The sequence below is a fragment of the Bos taurus genome, chromosome 16 (genome assembly GCF_002263795.3).
Source record: "Bos taurus isolate L1 Dominette 01449 registration number 42190680 breed Hereford chromosome 16, ARS-UCD2.0, whole genome shotgun sequence".
In the NCBI taxonomy this organism is placed as follows: Eukaryota; Metazoa; Chordata; class Mammalia; order Artiodactyla; family Bovidae; genus Bos; species Bos taurus.
Genome location: NC_037343.1, coordinates 46,942,406 through 46,963,266, shown reverse-complemented (window position 1 = coordinate 46,963,266; position 20,861 = coordinate 46,942,406). Strand labels below are relative to the sequence as shown.

Here is a 20,861-nt window from a genome sequence, read left to right as displayed (position 1 = left end):
AAGTAATGTCTCTGCTTTTGCATATGCTATCTAGGTTAGTCATAACTTTCCTTCCAAGGAGTAAGCATCTTTTAATTTCATGGCTGCAGTCACAATCTGCACTGATTTTGGAGCCCCAAAAAATAAAGTCTGACACTGTTTCCACTGTTTCGCCATCTATTTCCCATGAAGTGATGGAACCAGATGCCATGATCTTCATTTTCTGAATGTTGAGCTTTAAGCCAACTTTTTCACTCTCCACTTTCACTTTCATCAAGAGGCTTTTTAGTTCCTCTTCACTTTCTGCCATATAGTAGTGTGTATTTCTTAGAGGCTTCCCTCGTGGCTCAGATGGTAAAGAATTTGCCTGCAATGCAGGAGACCTGGATTTGATCCCTGGATTGGGAAGATCTCCTGGAGAAGGGCATGACAAACCACTCCAGTATTCTTGCCTGGAGGATTCCATGGACAGAAGAGCCTGGCGGGATACAATCCGTGGGGTCACAAAGAGTAGTACACAACTGAGCAACTGACCACACACACATGCAACTGGAAAGGCATATCAAGTATATTGTTTCCTGGGGCTGCCATAACAAAGTACCATAAACCAGATGGCTTAAAACAACAGAAGCACTTTCTCTCAACATTTTCTCTCACAATTCTGAGGCCAGAAGCGCTAAATCAAGGTGTCAGCAGGAGTGTGCCCTCTGAAGGCTCTAGAGAGGAATCCTTTCTTGGTTTTCTTCCAGCTTCTGGTGACCCTAGATGTTCCTTGGCTTGTGGCCACATCCCTCCGATCCCTGCCTCCATCTTCACATGGCCATCTTCTCTCTGAGTCCCTATGTTCCTCTCCTCTTATAAGGACATCAATCACTGAATTTAGACTGCACCTAATCCAGTATGGTACACATTGGATTGTTGGATAGCATAACTGATTCAATGGATATGAACTTGGGCAAACTCTGGGAGTTGATGAGGGACAGGGAGGCCTGGTGCTCTGCAGTCCATGGAGTCGCAAAGAGTTGGACATGACTTAGCAACTGAACAGCAACAACAACAATCCAATGTGACTTCATCTTCACTTAATTACATCAGCAAAAACCCTACTTCCAGATAAGGTCATACTCTGAGTTTCTAGGTAGATGTGGATTTTTAGAGGGGCTACTATTCAACCCACTATTCGATCCTGACCTGAATCACCTTGCTGTGCACCTAAAACATTATAAGTCAACGCTACTTCAATAAAATATATATTAAGGGGAAAAGTAATGATTTCATTAAAATATGGCAGAAAAGAGCTTATCTATGAAACAGAAACAGACTCTCAGACATAGAGAAGAGACTGGGGGTTGCCAAGGAGGAGGGGGTGGGAGAGGGATGGATTGGGAATTTGGGATTAGCAGATGCACACTAGTATATATAGACTGGATAGATGACTAGGACCTACTGTAGAGCACAAGGAACTATATTCAATATCCTATAATAAATCATAATGGAAAAGAATATGAAAAAGAACATATATGTGTGTGTGTGTGTACAACTGAATCACTCTTCTGTACACCACAAAATGACACAACATTGTACATCAACTACAATAAAAAAAATTTTTGAACTAATGATTCCTTGTGGGTCTTCCATCCCTGAGACAATTCTTGAACCCAGAACCCACTGGTTGAAGGAAGCCTGGGTTTCCAGGACCTTGTGACTGAAAGCAGGCCTACATATAGAGTAATGATTCCCCCAACCATCCTCATAGGAATGTATGACACTTATTTAGATAACTATACCCCAGGGGTGAGTGTGCAAACATTTCCAGGACCACTGGACACAGAGTCTGAGTTCACACTGATCCTTGGAGCTCTCAAATGTTGTCACATGTCCCCCTGAGAGTGGGGACATGGTGAAGGCCATATAACAAATGAACTCCTGGTCCTGTATGGCTCCCAATGGATCCACTGAGTGTGTGGACACTGTGGTCATTTCTCTGGTCCCCAAAAGTAAGACTGGAATATAGAGACTTGATATCTGGCACAGCCTCCGCATGAATTCCGAGACCTATCCTACACAATAGGGTAGATGAAATGTAAACCTCTAAGTCAGCAATTTCCTGAGTTTAGATAATTGCATCTGACCTACACTGAGTGCTGAAGAATTGATGCCTTCAAACTGTGGTGCTACAGAAGACTCTTACTGCAAAGAATTCAAACCGGTCAATCCTAAAGGAAATCAATCCTAAATATTCACTGGAAGGACTGATGCTGAAGCTGAAGCTCCAATACTCTGGCCACCTGATGCAAAGAGCTGACTCATTGGAAAAGGCCCTGGTGCTAGGAAAGACTGAAGACAAAAGGAGAAGGGGATGACAGAGGATGAGACGGTTAGGTTAGGTACCATCATCGACTCAATGGATGTGGACCTGAGCAAAGTCTGGGAGATAGTGAAGGACAGAGGAGCCTGGCGTGTTGCAGTCCATGGAATCGCAAAGAGTCAGACACGACTGAGCGACTGAAAAACAACAATGACAACAACCTGACCTATAGGGAAACAGTATTACATCATGTGAATCATAAGAATATAGACTGGTGAACCTTCTATGTTAGTTTTATGCTCATTGTTCCATCCATATTATAGGATCCTACAGCTTTCCATATCTGAATTAGACATAGAAAAGTCATATTAATGAGCTTGAGGATTTCCCTGGTGGTCCAGTGGTTAAGAACCCACCTACCAAAGCAGGGGACAAGGGTTCGATTTCTGGCTCAGGAATATCCCACAAGCTGCAGAGCAACTAAGTCTATGTGACACATACTGAGCCCACACTCTAGAGCCCAAGCTCTGCAACAAGAGAAGCCAATGAACCAAAATGAAGAGTAGCCCCTTCTTGCTGCAATTAGGTAAAGCCCACACAGCAACAGAGACCCACCACAGACAAAAATTAATAATAAAAAAACAAGGTTGGGAAAATAAAGAACTGAGTAGAAAAAGAAAAAAAAAACTCAATAGGATATGCTTTTCAGTTCTGTTTAGTCACTTAGTCGTATACAACACTTTGCAACCCCATGGACTGCGCCATGCCAGGCTTTCCTGTCCATCACCAACTCTCAAAGCTTGCTCAAACTCATGTCCATCCAGTCAGTGATGCCACCCAACCATCACATCACATCACGTCCCCTTCTCCTCCTGCCTTCAATCTTTCCCAGCATCAGAGTCTTTTCCAGTGAGTTGGCTGTTTGCATCAGGTGGCAAAGTACTGCAGCTTCAGCTTCAGCATCAGTCCTCCTAATCAATATTCAGTACTGATTCCCTTTAAGATTGACTGGTTGGATCTCCTTACAGTCCAAGGGAGTCTCAAGAGTCTTCTCCAACAACACAGTTCAAAAGCAGCAATTCTTCAGTGCTCAACTTTCTTTATGGTCCAACTCTCACACCTATACATGATTACTGGAAAAACCTTAGCTTTGACTAGACAGACCTTTGTTGGTAAAGTAATGTCTCTGCCTTTTAATATGCTGTCTAGGTTGGTCATAGTTTTTCTTCCAAGGAGCAAGCAACTTTTAATTTCGTGGCCGCAGTCACTATCTGCAGTGATTTTGGAGCCCAAGAAAATAAAGTCTCTCACTGTTTCCATTGTTTCCCCATCTATTTGCCATTAAGTGATGGGACCAGATGCCATGATCTTTGTTTTTTGAATGTTGAGTTTTAAGCCAGCTTTTTCACTCTCCTCTTTCACTTTCATCAAGAGGCTCTTTAGTTCCTTTTCCTTTCTGCCATAAGAGTGATGTCATCTGCATATCTGAGGTTATTGATATTTCTCCCAGCTTTTTGATTCCAGCTTGTGCTTCCTCCAGTCCAGCATTTTGCATGATGTACTCGGCATACAAGTTAAATAAGCAAGGTGACAATATACAGCCTTGACATACTCCTTTCTCAATTCGGAACCAGTCCATTATTCCATGTCCAGTTCTAACTGTTGCTTCTTGACCTGCATACAGATTTCTCAGGAGGCAGGTCAGGTGGTCTGGTATTCCCATCTCTTGAAGAATTTTCCACATTTTGTTGTGATCCACACAGTCAAAGGCTTTAGCATAGTCAATGAAGCAGAAGTAGATTATTTTCTGGAATTCTCTTGCTTTTTTGATGATCCAACAGCTATTGGCATTTGATCTCTGGTTCCTCTGCCTTTTCTAAATCCAGCTTGAACATCTGGAAGTTCTCGGTTCACGTACTGTTGAAGCCTGGCTTGGAGAATTTTGAGCATTACTTTGCTAGCATGTGAGATGAGTGCAATTATGCACTAGTTTGAATATTCTTTGGCTTTGCCTTTCTTTCGTATTGGAATGAAAAACTGAGCTTTTCCAGTCCTGTGGCCACTGATGAGTTTTCCAAATTTGTTGGCATGTTGAGTGAAGCACTTTAACAGCATCATCTTTTAGATTTTGAAATAGCTCAGCTGGAATTTCATCACCTCCATAGCTTTGTTCATTGTGATGCTTCCTAAGGCCCACTTGTCTTCACACTACAGGATGTCTGGCTGTAAGTGACTGATCACCCCATTGTGGTTATCTGGGTCATTAAGATCTTTTTTGTAAAGTTTTCCTGTGTATTGCCACCTCTTCTTACTATCTTCTGCTTCTGCATACCATTTCTGTCCTTTATTGTGCCTATCTTTGCATGAAATGTGCCCTTGGTATCTCTAATTTTCTTGAAGAGATCTCTGGTCTTTCCCATTCTATTGTTTTCCTCTATTTCTTTGCATTGATCACTGAAGAGGGCTTTCTTATCTCTCCTTGCTATTCTTTGGAATTCTGCATTCAGATGAATATATCTTTCCTTTTCTCCATTGCCTTTTGCTTCTCTTCTTTTCTCAGCTATTTGTAAGGCCTCTTCAGACAACCATTTTGCCTTTTTGCATTTCCTCTTCTTGGAGATGGTTTTTTATCACTGCCTCCTGTACAATGTCACGAACCCCCATCAGAGCAAAACCCAGATTCCCCCACAGCCAGTCTCTCCCATCAGGTAGCTTCCATAAGCCCCTTATCCTTATCCATCAGAGGGCAGACAGAATGGAAACCACAGAAAACTAACCAGACTGATCACTTGGATCACAGATTTGCCTAACTCTATGAAACCATGAGCCATGTTATGTAGGGCCGCCCAAGATGGATGGATCATGGTGGAGAGTTCTAACAAAACATGGTCCACTGGAGAAGGGAATGGCAAACCACCTCAGTATTTTTGCCTTGAGAACTCCATGAAAAGTATGAAAAGGCAAAAAGATATGACACTGAAAGATGAACTCCCCGGGTCAGTTGGTGCCCAATATGCTACTGGAGAAGAGTGGAGAAAAGGCTCCAGAAAGAATGAAGAGGCTGAGCCAAAGCAAAACAATGCCCAGTTGTAGATGTGACTGGTGATGGAAGTAAAGTCTGATAATGTAAACAGCAATATTGCATAGGAACCTGGAATGTTAGGTCCATGAATGAAGGTAAATTGGAAGTGGTCAAACAGGAGATGGCAAGAGTGAACATCAACATTTTAGGAATCAGTTAATTAAAATGGACAGAAATGGGTGAATTTAATTCAGATGACCATACCATTATATCTACTACTATGGACAAGAATCCCTTAGAAGAAATGAGGTAGCCCTCGTCATCAAGAAAAGAGTCCAAAATGCAGTACTTGGGTGCAATCTCAAAACTGACATTATAATCTCTGCTCGTTTCCAAGGCAAAGCATTCAATATCACAGCAGGCCAAGTCTATGCCACAATCACTAATGCTGAAGAAGCTGAAGTTGAACGGTTCTATGAAGACCTACAAGATCTTCTAGAACTAACACCCAAAAAAAGATGTCCTTTTCATCAAAGGGGACTGAAATGCAAAAGTAAGAAGTGAAGAGATACCTGGAGTAACAGACAAGTTTGGCTTTGGAGTACAGAATTAAGCAGGGCAAAGGCTAACAGTTTTACCAAGAGAAAGCACTCGTCATAGCTCACACCCTCTTACAATAACACAAGAGATGACTCTACACATGGACATCACCAGATGGTCAATACCAAAATCGGATTGATTATGTTATTTGTAGCCGAAGATGGAGAAACTCTATACAGTTAGCAAAAACAAGACCAGGAGCTGACTGTGACTCAGATCATGACCTCTATATTGCACAATTCAGACTTAAACTGAAGAAAGTAGGAAAAACCACTAGACCATTCAGGTATGACCTAAATCAAATCCCTTAGAATATGCTTTTATCTGGAATCAAAGGTAGAGAAAACACATATGATGAAAATTAATGAAAGCATAGTGGGAAAATAGATGTCTATTAATTTAATCCTTTCTATGTCATTCTTTGTTTAGAAGTAAAGCACTATCACATACGTCTATCATTAGGTATCATTTTTTAAAGCGTGCTCGTTTTGGAATGGATGGATAATTTTTAATAGCATATATCAAATTAACAGTACATATATTCATAAGCTGCTAAAGTTGTCACGGGATTACTAACACAGTTTGAAAAAAAAGTGCAAACTTCCAAACAGCCCACAGCCAAGATAGTAAATCAAAACAACCTAGATTCCCAAAGTGGCAAGAATTATTGCCACACTTAAAAACCTAAGAGATGCGTCACAGCTTCATTTAATTGACCAGACTGGTCACTGTGAAAACCAGATGGAGCCTGAAGGACTCAGTTGAATAGCTGCCCCAATTCCAAATGTGGTATCTTTAAAAAAAAAAAAAATTTGGCCGGACCCCACAGCATGTGGGACCTTCGTTCCCCAACTAGGGATCAAACTTGCACCCCCTGCATTGGAAGGCAGAGCCTTAACCACTGGACCACTGAGGACGTCTCAGATAAGGTATTTTTCAATGTATTGCATGGTGGTAAAATCCACATAAGATCTAGTATCTCAACCATTTTTATGTGTGCAGTTCAGTGGTATTAAGTCCATTCACACTATTGGGTAACCATCACCACTGTCCATCTCCAGAATTCTTCTTATCTTGCAGAAGGGGAACTCTGTGCCCACTGAATGGGCTAACTTCCCATTCCCCCCAGACCAGCCCCCAGCATCCCCGGTACTAGGGTGTGGCCTCTTTGCTCAAGCAGGAAGGAGACTTTTGGAGGGCTGCTGATGTTGTGTGTCTTGATCTACGGAGTGGTTTCCATGAGTATGGGCTTCCCTGGTGGCTCAGATTGAGACCTGGGTTCAGTTCCTGGGTTGGGAGGATCCCTTGGAGAAGGGAATGGCTACCCACTCCAGTATTCTTGCCTGTGAAATCCCACGGACAGAGGAGCCTGGTGGGCTACAGTCCATGGGGTCACAAAGAGTAGGACATGACTTAGTGACCAACACTTTCACTTTTTCACTTTCCATGAGTATATCTATTTTATCATAATGAATCAGGTTGTACAACTATAATTTGTCAATTTTTATGCATGTACACTTTACTTATAAATATCTAGATGGTTCCTGCACTGTTTACGATTTTAGTTCCCTGACCAGGGATGGAACCCTGGGCCCCAGTACTGAAAGTACTGAATTCTAACCACTGGGCTGCCAGGGAATTCCCACTCAGTCAAATTAACCCTGTCTCAAGTGAAAGGTGTGAATGTATTGACTCAAACACAGAAAATCAGAACCCCTGGAGGTGGGACCCAGGAATCTGCATTTCACCAGCTTCCCAGGTGGTGCAAAGGTGGGGGGAATTGAATGATGTAAATGTTTGTGTGAATCTATACCCTGTAAAGAATCCACTGGAAATGCAGGAAACCCGGGTTCAGTCTCTGGGTTGGGAAGTTCCCCTGGAGAAGGGAATGGCTACCCACTCCAGTATTCTTGCCTGGAGAATTCCATGGACAGAGGAGCCTGGCAGTCCATGGAGTTGCAAAGAGTTGGATGCTACTGAGTGACTAACACTTCCACTTTATACCTTGTAATTTATAGCCTAAAACAAATGGAGGAAGCAAAGAGGAGGTATTTATCTTATTACTGTCATTGCAGGAGACCCAGGATACAGTCTGGGCAGAAATGGAATTACCATGCGGCTGATGAGGCTTAAGCTTGGGTCTGCCCACAAGCAAGGACAGGTAGCAGAATGTTTTAGGAGCAGAAGGGAGGGGTGAGGGTGGGGGAGAGGGTATCACCAGGAAGCAATCCTATGGAAGCAGGTTGGTAAATTGCTTAAAGAGAAACGTAAAGGGACAGAACAGGAGTCTGCAGGCAGCGCTAGCTTGATGCAACTGATTTTTCATTCTGAATATTCATCTCCATCCTAAATCTATACTCATGATTTTACATGTTTTCTTACAGAGGGCCTCAAAATGTAGTCCCCATAAAACCTGGATTTGTCTCTGATTCCTGGAGTCCAAAATGGTTATTTTTTTAAGCACTTTGTCCTATGTTCCCCGAGGCTTTTGGTTTGGTTTTTGTTTGGGGATTTTTTTTTTGGGGGGGGGGGGTGGTTGGCTACTCCAGGTCTTCACTGAGTCATGTGGGATCTAGTTCCCCTACCAGGGATTGAACCCAGGCCCCTGCACTGGGAGCATGGAGTCTTAACCACTGGACCATTAGGCGAGTCCCTTCCCAGACATTTTTAATGTACTGAGCACCAAGACATAGGGCTCTCCTGCCCGCCCTCCAAACAGAACCAGCAGTGAACACATAATCAGCTGAAACTCTCCTTCCTTAGCCCCAGACCAGGGTACCCTGGGCTCACAAAGCATTGTCCTGTGACCAGCCACCAGCCCTTGCTCCCTACTGCCCTCCAGTGGACCTTCTGTAACAAGACACCACGTGTGCATCTAGGGCGTGCCCTCTAGTGCCTTTCTCACGCTCCTGAAACCATTCAGAGTTTTATTATAGCTGCTTTAAGAGCCTGGGGCTTTGCCAGGGCCTCTCAAAACCCAAAGTGAAACCAGTTGCTCACCGGGAACCCTCGGTGGGTGGCTGCCTTCTCCCCTTCCTCACATGCCCAGGCAGCTCTCTGCAGGGTGGCCACCTGGCTGCTCAGGGACACACACACACACACAGGCACATGCACCCCAGAGACACGGCCACACTGGCAGGGGGCCAGACAAGAAGGAAAACCAAGGGAAATAACACCATTGGGTGGGATATGTTTTTAAAAAGTAAGTATTTCCCTGGTGGTCCAGTGGCTTAGACTCCTTGCTCCCAATGCAGGGGTTCCAGGTTTGATTTGTGGTCAGGGAACTAGATCTCCCATGCCACAACTAAAGATCCCGAATGCCACAATGAAGACTGAAGATCCTGAATGCCACAAGACCAAGCACAACCAAATAAATAAATATTAAAAATAAAAAAGTAAATATGACTGCTTATTGATGTATGAGGTGGCTGCACATGGCGGGGACAGCCCCCTCTGTGCTGCCCTGTCTCCAGAGTGGTCGCCCCAAAGCACTTTGGGGAGGACACTTCAAAGGCACAGATTTTTCCAGACAGTCCCCACAGGCTATGCTCATTCCGATTTTATTCCAGATAAACTCGTGGAAGACTCAGCCTCGGAATCTGGGCTTCCCAGCCAGGGCAGAGCAATTTGTAAATGTTTATTAGAGAGTCCTCCTCGATAACCTGCTCTTTTCTCTCACTCATGGAAACCACACCTGCCTTCTCCAAAGTGACTGGTGCCAGCGGGCTGGGTGCGACCTGGCCCCAGCCTGAGTCTCCTCGACAGCTCAATGCTCCCGCCGTCATTAGGTCATTGGACCATTTCACCCACTGGTTTTCGAGACGTGGGAGCCTTTTCTCCAACCAAGCATGATAACCAGACGCAGCTAGACTCAGTCACAGGACCAGAGCAGAGAGAATGTCGCAAGAGCTGTCTGCTGGGCACCCTGTGAGCCTTGTAAGGCTCATTCAATGGTCCTGAATGAGGCCACCTCCCTCCCACACCTTAGGAGCCTGCTCTGCCCAGGGCTCACCTTTGACCACGAGACAGGGCCCTGGGAATACCTGGGGAGTTGCCTGAGGGAGGCGCCAGCAGGTGCCTTGTGGAGGAGGGCTGTTGGTGTCCCTATTTCACAAGCCCAGCTTGGAGGACCAGCTGAGACCTTCTAGACAGCTCCTGCATGTCCCTGCTGGGAAACCAGCTTCTCACCTCGGGCACAGAACCTCACCTGCCTGGGCATGCCTCATCTCCTTGCCAGGGTTTGACTAGCCTCAGAACCCCAGAATGCCTGACCCTGTGAGTCACTGGCCTAAACACACCCGCCCCCTGACCGCCTGTCTTATGGCTTGATTAGGGGCAGGTCAACGAGAGTCACAGAGTTGGGGACCCAGATGGGCTCAGAAGAAAGCAGTGGCCTCTAGTGGGTCAGTTCTTACCAAGTTTAAACCCCTACTGAAAGTTCTTATTTAAAGGGTCAAGGAGCCTGCCCAGGGTGTGCCCAAGGAATAGAAGTCCTTGACTCAAGGAGGAAACTTGAACTCACAAAGTGGACGTGGGCTTGTGGATTACCTGCCCTCCTCCACTTGCTCCTGGGCGCTCAGGCAAGCAGGCTTGTGTTCCCAGGGACTGCCCTCCCCCCTCTCCACTCCCTCCCCCACATTTGTCCTGGGGAGTATGGGCTGTGGTGCAGCAGCTTTTCAAAGAGATATTAGGGATCCGGAGGGCGGGAGTCAAAAACCAGGCTGTCGGGGTTCCATAGAGCATGGACCAGTCACATCACCTGTTTATTAGCTCACGATGTTTATTGAGCACTCGCCACGTGCCAAGTTCCCTGGGGACAAAGAGGTACACTCAGCTCCAGCCCTGTCCTCCAGGAGCATACAGTCCAGCCAGCTGGCCCAGACAGGTGGTAGGACAGCCCACCTTGCCAGGAGCTCACCCTCCTGTCTTAACATTGACTTCTTCAATGACGCCCGCAGCTTCCCCAAAACCTGCCACTGGAGTCAGTGCCTAGGTCATCACGGATTTATGTGACATATAGCTCAGTTTAATGACCACCCCCCCCCCCCTGCAATCAGCTCTATCTTCTTGCCCCAGTGCCCCAGTCCCTCACACAGGCTGGTTGGACTGGGGACTGGGGATGGGGAGTGAGGACTCCCCATCTCCCATAAATGCTCCGTGAAGCCCCAGAAGATGCTGGGAACATGACTGAGTTGGGGGGGAACAGGTGATCATCTGGCACCCGCTGCTGGGATCCACAGCACCCCCTCCCCTCCGCACCTTCAAAGTCTCTCTGGCTTTCATGGGGAAGCCAGAAAAATCTTAAGAACAAGTTGCTTCCACTTATCTGCCCTGACAGTAGCAGAGAGCAGTTCAAAAGAGAAAATGAGAAAAGTGGACTCCTGTTCCTCAACCTGCCATGTCATCCTCTGAGTTTCTGCTGCCCCAGGCTAACCGCATCAGCACTGGCTCTGTGCTGGGCCCCAGGCCCGGCCCTTCAAGGCAGCAAGCTTCCTCCAGGCCACAGGGCATCCTCACTCTTGTAGTATCCCTCTTCACACCCCAAGACCACCGGGCTTGGTGTGCGGTACACAGGTGCTAACTTAGTGCTTGAGGGAATAAATCCTTCCCGAGCTTACCTAAGGAAGCCCCCACCTCTAGGCACACAGCCCTGGGGGCATCCTGTCCCTATAATTAACTGGAAGCTTTAGGCAGGAAGCCAGGAGTGGAGGTCAAGGCTCCCCCGCCCGCAGAGCCCTTCAGGCCACTGCTGCCGCTTGCCCAGAGGTTCCCAGGATGTTGGCAAGGAGGCAGAATCATGCGGGGCTGGGAGAGCACGACCAGTCAGAGCAGATGACTGCACCTGGCTCAGGTGAGCTCCTGGCCCAGCGCCTGGGCTGCTGCCAGCACTGGGGCAGGTGTGTGGGCTTTGGGGGCAGCTGTGACCGGCCCAGCTCCCGAGCCCTTCCGCCTGCTGAGGCAGGAGGCTTTTTCCAGCCCAGACGTCCCAAACTGGAACTGAACCTGGGCCTCTCTCCTTATTTCCTGGGTCCCGGTGGACTTCAGTCTGCCAGCACAGATCAGAGACATCCGGATCTGCCCCGGTTGTAAGTACCAGGCTGGTCCCTTGTGGTGGGAACGGGAGCTGCCTCCAAGAGCTTCCTGAGTCTGTCCAGCGCCCCTGGTCCCACGCAGTCAGCAAGGTCCGTAGAACGGCCCTGGGGGCTACCAGGGCCTCCAGAGACCCGAGTTCCGGGGAGGTTCGGGTGGTGAGGGCGAGGGGGCGGGCGGCGGGGAGGGCGCTGGCGGGCCGCAAGGGTCCCCAGAGCGCCCGCCGTCGGAGGTGGCACTGGCCGCCCTCCGGCGCAGGTGTTCCAGCAGGCGAGCGCTCACCGCAGGCTCCAGAACGCGGCAGGTGGGTAGCACGCGAGCCAGGCGCGCCAGGCAGGCTCGGTAGCCCTCGCGGTAGCTGTCGGAGGGTGCTGCGGACGGAGAGCGGCGTCAGGCGCGGGCTGGAGCGCTGGCCGCGGGGCCGGGCAGGGGCGGGGTGGGGTCACTCACTGGGCGCCGCCGTCGGGCCGGAGGACGCAGGCAACTCCTGCAGGAAGCGCACGGTCATTTCCAGGATGTCCGCTTTCTCCAGCTTAGAATAGCGGGAGCTCTGCGCCGGGCCACGAAGGAAAGGGACAGAGAAACGTACAAACAAGACAGACCTCCCGCAGGCTGCCGTGAGCACCGCGCTACCAGGAGCTGGGTGCTCCGCGCGCCGTGGCCCGCGGTGGGTGGCCTCCCCGAGCCTTGGGCGCCGCACGTTGGCCCCTTATCGGCTCCTGGGGCAAGAGGATCTCTGCCCGCCTGGCCTCCTCGCCCCGCGCCCAGGGACCCCTACCCCCAGCCCCAGTGCGCCCGGCGGAGCCCCGAGGCCCCAGCACTCACCTCCCTGCCCAGCAGCGGCAGAATAAGCCCCTTGAGCTGGCTCAGGCTCTCGTTGATGCGTGCGCGGCGCCGCTTCTCCAGCAGCGGCTTCAGGCTCTGCAGGCGGGCGTGTAGGCCGAGGTTACGTCCAGGCCCCAGCCCTCGCCGCTCTGCCCCCAGACGCCAGTCCCCTGGCTCCTACCTTGCGCAGCTCCGCCGGGTCCCCTGCCCTCCGAGGCAGCCCCATTCTCGGCGGGAAAGTGGCGCCGCTGTGGGGCCGGCCGGTGGAGACCTGCGCGCGAGCGCGCGGACACCGAAAGAAGACCGAGGCCCGCAGGGAGGTCCGGTGCACGACCAGAGCCGGAGCCAGTGGTGCGCGCGCCACGCCTGCAGCCGGGCTTTAAGGAGGCAGCGGGCCCGCCCCGCCCCGCCCCGCGGAGTCAGGCAGCCTGTGGGTCCCACCTCCGCCTTTGTTCCTGCTCGGGGTGGGGGCGGGAGGGGGGACGGCGGGGCCCCCGGGATCCCGCTCCAGGCCTTGGCGTCCCATCTGCGGCGGGGTCGCGGGCCTGGGGCGCCTTCCTCCCAGAGAACCTGCGGGGGTGTGTGTGGGCTGGAGGGAAGAGGTTGGGGCCAGGCCCTTGCCCTTCCTTGTCCAGCGACGCCTTTCTTCTCTCGTTCGAGATCAGCGGCTCCTCTGAGCCCCGCCCTGGGCCTGGGCAGGGGACCCAGGGGCGGCGGGACCCCCAAGTCCCCGGCGTCAGGGAGTTACTACTCAGCTCAGGTTTCTACTACGGGGAGGGACTCCTCGCCCCATCAGTTGGCTTGCGGGGCTGGAAGGGGAGACTGAGGCCCGGAAAGAGATCTCAACTTGCCCCGGCTCCAACGGCTGGAAATTGGCCAGGCAGGACTAAGCCCCCTGCGGCTCCATAGAGTCCTCCAGCCTTCACCGACTAAGGGAACACCTGCCCCCACACCCTCGTCCTCGGTTTTGCATAGGGAAACTGAGGCCCAAAGAAGACGAGGCAACCCAGGAGCACTCGGAGCTCATTTTCATTTCACTGGCTCCACCTCCGGGCTCCCACCCGCGGGACAGTCGGAGCTCACGTGACGGGCGGGGCGGGGCGGTCCTGGGCGCAGTCTCTCCCTGCCCGCCCGGGCCCCAGCGGCCCCCGGGCCCGCCTCCGCGCCGCGTGGCCGTTGCTGCCGCAAACTGGCTGGGCGTCCCCCGCCCATCTGCTCGAGGCTGCCCGCCCTCAACCGGCTGGCCGCGCAACGGCCAGCACGGCGGACCGCCAGGCCGACCCACGGGAGGAGGGCGGGCTGGACCCACGGACCCCGGCCGGCCGAGAGGAGGAACCACAGGGTGGAGCCGACCGGCGCTGTCCCGAGTGCTGGAGGGGGCCCATCCCCTCCACCAACCCATCTCCGAGCCCCACCTTCGACGTTTGGCCGAAGTCCCCAGGCCGCGTGCTCCCCCCGCAGGGCTTGAGAGGGCAGCGCGCCATGCAGGAAAAGGACGAGCAACCTGGCGAGTCGGGGAGTTCGTGCTGCCCAGACCTGACTGACTACCTTGTGTGGAATACATGCTGTACCCTAAGGGCCGTTTGGCTCTCACCCCTTTTACACTCCATGACTGTGCTGCTGTTGCTGCTGCTTCTAAGTCGCTTCAGTAGTGTCCGACTCTCTGCGACCCCATAGACGGCAGCCCATCAGGCTCCACCGCCCCTGGGATTCTCCAGGCAAGAACACTGGAGCGGGTTGCCATTTCCTTCTCCAATGCATGAAAGTGAAAGGTGAGAGTGAAGTCGCTCAGTCGTGTCTGACTCTTAGCGACCCCATGGACTGCAGCCTACCAGGTTCCTCAGTCCATGGGATTTTCCAGTCAAGAGTACTGGAGTGGAGTGCCATTGCCTTCTCCGATGACTGTGCTAGCTATTAGAATAAATCGGCATATTTAGTGGAGTAGGGCCTGGGGATGCCTAAGCCACTGTCTCCTCCAGTCGTTGAGCTCAGAGCTCCTATGAGCTGGTCTCCTCCGAGGTCATTAATGATTCTTTAGGGGCTCAAAGAAAGGGACCTCATGGATCCCTCACTGATCCCCACCTACCACACCTGGGCCACATACACTGGCTCATTTGTCTTTGTACCAACAGCCCCCCTCCCTGCACCAACATCTGCATCCTGGCTGAGAGACCCTGAACCTGACTCCTGGGGAAGAAGGTTCTTCCTAGAACAGCCCTGTCCATGTCTGTGGACCACCATTTTGAAGCCTAAAGGGTGGGGGAGAAAACTCCCTTTTCAGTTACCCCAAATTTTATTTATTTGGGCTTCCCTTTGGCTCAGCTGGTGAAGAATCCACCTGCAATGCTGGAGACCTGGTTTCAATCCCTGGGTTGAGACGATCCCTTGGAGAAGGGAAAGGCTACCCACTCCAGTATTCTGGCCTGGAGAATTCCATGGACTGTATAGTCCATGGGATCATAAACAGTCGTACACGACTGAGTGACTTTCACTTTAACTATTTATTTATTTATTTATGTCCTGCAGCATATGCGGAATCTTAGATCCCCAACCTAGGATCGAATCAACGCTTCCTGAAGTGGAAGCACAGAGCCCTAATCACTGGACTGCGAGGAAATTCCAGTTACCCTAGTTCTGTTTTGTTTGTTTTTTAACCTTTCCTTTTTAATTGTGTTTGTTTATTTACTTTTGGCTGCACTGGATCTTCATAGCTGTGTGGGCTTTCTCTGGTTGTGGCAAGTGGAGGCTACTCTGTAGGTGGGGTACATGGGCTTCTCATTACCATGGCTTCTCTAAGAGTGGAGCACAGGCTCTAGACTCTGCAGGCTTCGGTATTGTGGCGCGTGGGCTCTGCAGTTTCAACTCCTGGGCTCTAGACCACAGGCTCAGTAATTGTGGCACATGGCTTCATTGCTCTGCAGCATGTGGGATCTTACCGGACTAGGGATCAAACCTGTGCCCCTACATTGGCAGGAAGATTCTTAACCACTGGACCACCAGGGGAATCCCTACCCCAGATTTTAAAGTCCCTCCTCTAGTCCGCCATGGCTGTTCCCTTCGTCAGAAGAGTTCTGGGGGTTTTGCTGGTTTATCTGGAGAAAGGAGTCATTTATAAGCAAGGGAACTTAGGTAAGACAACCCAGTGGACAGAATTCGGGGATCCAGGCTTTAAGGAAGCTGAGACCACTTAGGGTTCAGCGGGGACACATTTCACCTGGGTCCTTGCCCTTGAGTGGGGAGATGGGTCTGAACAGGTGTTTTCCACGTAACTGGGATGGGCAGATGCCTGACCCCAGCAGAAGAATCTCCAGGTGGAGGAGGGAGCCCCTAAACTGATATCTGGAGGGCGGGGGACACTGGAGGTGCTCTGGGCAGAGGGAACTTCAGGGGCAGAGGGAAGAAGGAAAGGCACAGGAGCATTGCCTCTGAGCTTTGCCCCTTACTATTTGTGTCATCTCGGGCAAGATAAAATAAAAAGCAAAACCAGGACTTCCCTGGTGATCCAGTGGATAAGAATCCATCCGCCAACACAGGGGATATGGGTTCAATCCCTGGTCCTGGAAGATCCTGCATGCCATGGAGCAGGTAAGCCCGTGTGTCACATCTACTGAAGCCCATGCTCCTAGTGCCTGTGTTCTGCAACAAGAGATGCCATGGCAATGAGAAGTCAGTGCACCACAACTGGAGAAAGTCTGTGTGCCACAACAATGACCCACTGCAGCCAAATATAAATTAAAAAATTACAATTAAGTTAAAAACCAAAGCAATAAGCAAAACAAAAAGAACCTCCATGTGCCTGCTTTCTCAGCTGTGAAATGGGGGTAGTGTTGTGCCTCTCTCATAGCATCCCTGTGGGATTAAATATGCAGATGAAGCTTGGCATGATGCCTGGTAAGTGTTAGGTCTTCCAAAACTGTGTTCTTGCTGGTAATGGGCTCTCTAGAGATGCTTGGGAGGATCCAGTGGACACAGTGCAGCCCAAAAAGGACAGAGAAGGCCTGTATCTCAGCCTGACTTTGAGTGGCATCCTCAGAAAGGAGTCTGAGAAGACGGTCAGCAAGGATGGGTGCTCACAGGTGACTCCTATGGAGGTGTCCTTATGGGCAGTGGGAGGGACAGCTCTTCTGCCTTGATCAGTGTCATAACAGCAGCACATCACTGTGATCTGATCCCCAGAATGATAAAACCATGTGATACATGAGAGTGTCCAGGAATGAGGGGCCCCTTGGAAGAAAGGATAAGAATTGCAGGGATTTTTTTTTTTAATGGAGAAAGCACAGGGAGGGGCCTTCAAGATAAGCTATTTTACAGGCTTCACTGGTGATCTAGTGGTTAATACTCTGTGTTCTCAATGCAGGGGGCATGAGTTCGTTCCCTGGTTGGGGAAGATCCTACATGCCGTGTGGTGTACCACCCCCCAGAAAAGAGAAGCCACTTTAGTTCTTTGTCCTCAAAGTACCCCTAACACTCAGGGTACACTTGCCACTATGTAGGCTGTAGGAGGGCTGCTCTAGCAGGCACCAAGTGTCAGCTGAATCGCTGACGCTGCCAGGCTAAGACTCTTCCCTCCCCTGGTCTGAAAACCACTGGGTAAGGGTCCTAGACCCCAGCAGTCACAGGTCCCATGGGGGAGTGAGATGGGTTGGTGTGGTGGTAGTGGCTAGAAACCCATATGGCCACTGAGGCCCAGAAGATCCAGTTTAGGAGGGTACCTTGTGGCTCAGATGGAAAAGAATCCTCCTGCAAGGCAAGAGACCTGGGTTTGATCCCTGGGTTGGGAATATGCCCCGGAAGAGGGCATGGAAACCCACTCCAGTATTCTTGCCTGGAGAATCCCCACAGACAGAGGAGCCTGCTGGGCTACAGTCCATAGGATTGCGGAGAGTTGGACAGGACTGAGCGACTAATCTCATGACACTCCAAGTCCACTGCATGTGGCGCCACTTAGTGGTGGCCCCAGGTAATTGGACACCCACTGTTCTATTAAAAAGCAGACTTGACTTTGTCCACAAAGGTCTGTCTAGTCAAAGCTATGGCTTTTCCAGTAGTCATGTACAGATGTGAGAGTTGGACCGTAAAGAAAACTGAGCACCGAAGAACTGATGCTTTTGAACTGTGGTATTGGAGAAGACTCTTGAGAATCCCTTAGACTGCAAAGAGATCCAACCAGTCCATTCTGAAGGAAATCAGTCCTGAATATTCATTAGGAGGACTGATGCTGAAGCTGAAGCTCCAATACTTTGGCCACCTGATGAGAAGAACTGACTCACTGGAAAAGACCCTGATGCTGGGAAAGATTGAAGGCAGTAGGAGAAAGGGACGACAGAGGATGAGATGGTTGGATGGCATCATCAACTCAATGGACATGAGCTTGAGCAAGCTTTGGGGGTTGGTGATAGACAGGGAAGCCTGGCGTGGTGCAGTCCATGGGGTCACAAAGAGTTGGACACAATTGAGCAACTAAAACACACACATACACACACACTTCACTCTAGGCATTTCCAGCACCATCCTGTGCCTGTCCCACTAGCCATTGGGTAAAGCAGCCCCTGGCAGAGCACTCGCAGGGCTCCAGTGGGGAGGTGGTGAGGAAGGGCCACTCCCATCAGGAGGAAGGACACCGGATGTTTCAAGGTCACCGGGTGTGCTGATCGAGTTCTTACAGCTACACAGCCCGTCTTCCAGCAGTTCTTTCTCCTGTCCAGCCCACGGGGCCTCCCTCCAGCTCCCACGAAGGGCTTCTGGCCAGGCAGGCAGGCAGATTGGTGCAAGTGTGCTCTTCTGGCCCACTGCCCTCCCAGGGCCATCCTGCACCCTTGCGGAGGGGTCCCAGGCCTGCTCCCCAGATGACTGCTCTGGAGTGCCTCCCCTGTGCCCGCCCCCTCCCGCTCCCCAGCCCTTGCAGCCTGCTTCTCTGTCTCTATTTATTTGGCAGCCTCAGGGCCCCAAGCTCACAGTTGACTCCCCCACCCCGGAGGGTACCTCTGGGCGCTCTCTGAGCCCAGGGTCTCTAGGACCAGAAACCAGAGTACACCAGGCCTTCCTGTCTTTTTCCCCTTCTTTCTCACCCTTCCTCGGGAAATCTGAAATCTGAGGACAGTTATTGGGGTCTGGGGGACCCAGAAAGGCTGAGGGCCCAGCACCCGTCCCACCCTCCAAGGCATAGACCCAGAACCCTTAAGGACTTGTTAGGCCGGTTCCTGGTGCGTGGCCCTTGCTCCCCAAGTCTCTCAGGCCTGGGGCTTTCCTCTGTGCGCCTTCGAATAAAGCCCAGCCCACCGCCCCTTCCCAGAAGGCCCTTCCCCGGCTGCCCACGTAGCCTCCACAACTCACTCCCTAGCTCCCCGTTTTCCTGTTCTGATCACACGGTCACTGTTTGCTGGCTTGTGTCCCCAGCGCCTCCAACTGGCACGGGATTGATGAATGAGTTCGTCTGGACGCTCTGGACGGCTCTCGAATTCGAACCCAGTCTGATCACCCTCTGGGGTCTCCGTTCTGACCGGAGTATAATAAATTAGGAGAGAAGTCCCTGGGCGCACCGCCCCTGTGGCTGCAGTCGAGCGCTCGGAGCGGAGGCGGAGTCGAGGGCGGGGCGGGGGCGGGGCGGGGGAGGGGGCAGGCTCGAGCCTTAAGCCGGGCGCCGCGGGTGCCCCCTGCCCCAGAGCGCGGCGGAGGCCGAGCTGAGCCGGCTGGGCAACGCGGGACAGAGGCCGGGCCGGCAGCCGCTCCGCCTCCCGACTCGCAGGCCCCGACGGCCCGGCCGCCGGCTCTCCCTGTGCCCGAGGAAGGGCTTATGGCGCCTCGGGGGACGCGCTGAGCCCGGGTCGCGGCGCCGCAGGCGGCACCATGGCCCTGGAGCAGGCGATGCAGGCGGCGCGCCAGGGCGACCTGGACGTGCTGCGGTCCCTGCACGCCGCCCGCCTGCTGGGGCCCTCGCTGCGCGACCCGCTGGACGCGCTGCCAGTGCACCACGCTGCCCGCGCCGGCAAGTTGCACTGTCTGCGCTTCCTGGTGGAGGAGGCCGGTCTGCCCGCTGCGGCCCGCGCGCGCAACGGCGCCACGCCGGCCCACGACGCCGCCGCCACCGGCCACCTCGCCTGCCTGCAGTTGCTGCTCTCACAGGGAGGCTGCGGAGTGCATGTGAGTTTGCGCCGCTCACTGGACCCCCGAGGGGGCTTCCTCCCCAGGAAGGAGTTCTGGCCTGGAGCCCTCGTGGCTCAAGGGTGGATGGTTTGGGGCACCGCGGAGCCAAGCCTGATTTGGAGTTCCTCCAAAGGACTCGGGACAGGGTGGGCTCCTGGGTTGAGAGTACCCGAGCAGATGCTCTGGCAAGCCCTCGTCACCACCTAGATTACCAGGTGAGAAACCGGAATGGAGTTGGGCTCGACCAGGATAGCATTTAAGGTGAGGGTGTGGGAAACTCACTGATCCAGGGAGAGAGTGGGCGGGGGGAACGGAGGGCCTGGAGTCAGAAGCCCATGTCCTTCAGGATCAGGTCTGGGAAGGGTGGTGCACAAAATCTTGCAGCCCACCCCAGGCTGAGTTGCATGTGTCCCTAAGGAGGGGGGGAGTTGGTAAATGGGGTCCTTCCCAGGATTTGAGCTGATCCCAGGACATCAGCACCTTCCCACCTCCGAGCTTCTTCAGCTTAGCCTGAGTCTTCCTGCCTGAGACCCCACCTGGTCTCACTCAGCGGCCACCGGGCTGGTATCAGCCAGTCTGGCCTCTCCTGAGTGGGATGAAAAGAGGCAGCTCAGGTCTGGTGCGTAGCTTTCCTGCTCAGTCCTGCCAGAAACAGAGCATCCAGCAGGGTCTAGACCTGGGGTCCAGGTGTGCTCCCGATCCCCTGGAACTGTCAGTCCATCAGGACACTGAACAGCAAACACACAGGCTAGAGAGTAAGCCAGGTACCACCAGGTACTGCTAGGCCATATGGGGGGAGCATCAGGCAGCTGCTTGGGCAAGGTGGCCAGAGAAGGCCCCCCCGAGGAGTGACCTCTGAAGGAAGTTTTGGCTGATGGGTAAGAAGTGGCCAGG

General features: G+C 52.1%; 2 protein-coding genes across 9 annotated transcripts in view; one reads left to right on the top strand and one right to left on the bottom strand.

Moving 5' to 3' along the window:
* Window positions 1-10,671: 10,671 nt before the first annotated feature.
* On the bottom strand, window positions 10,672-13,177 carry HES2 (hes family bHLH transcription factor 2). Of its 3 annotated transcripts, none has more exons than XM_005217085.5 (4): window positions 13,006-13,177; window positions 12,825-12,920; window positions 12,450-12,486; window positions 10,672-12,370 (listed from the first exon to the last, which is right to left on the bottom strand). In XM_005217085.5, the coding sequence occupies exons 1-4, from the start codon at window positions 13,048-13,050 to the stop codon at window positions 12,114-12,116; spliced, it is 435 nt and encodes a 144-aa protein (XP_005217142.1). In that variant the 5' UTR covers window positions 13,051-13,177; the 3' UTR covers window positions 10,672-12,113.
* Window positions 13,178-19,484: 6,307 nt separating this feature from the next.
* The window catches only part of ESPN (espin), a 34,165-nt gene continuing 32,788 nt past the window's right edge, over window positions 19,485-20,861 (top strand). For all 6 annotated transcript variants that reach the window (XM_024976766.2, XM_024976765.2, XM_024976764.2 and 3 more), the window contains exon 1: window positions 19,485-19,964. In XM_024976766.2, the coding sequence (XP_024832534.1) occupies window positions 19,671-19,964 (294 nt within the window). In that variant the 5' untranslated portion in view covers window positions 19,485-19,670. The remainder of the gene's footprint in view (window positions 19,965-20,861) is intronic.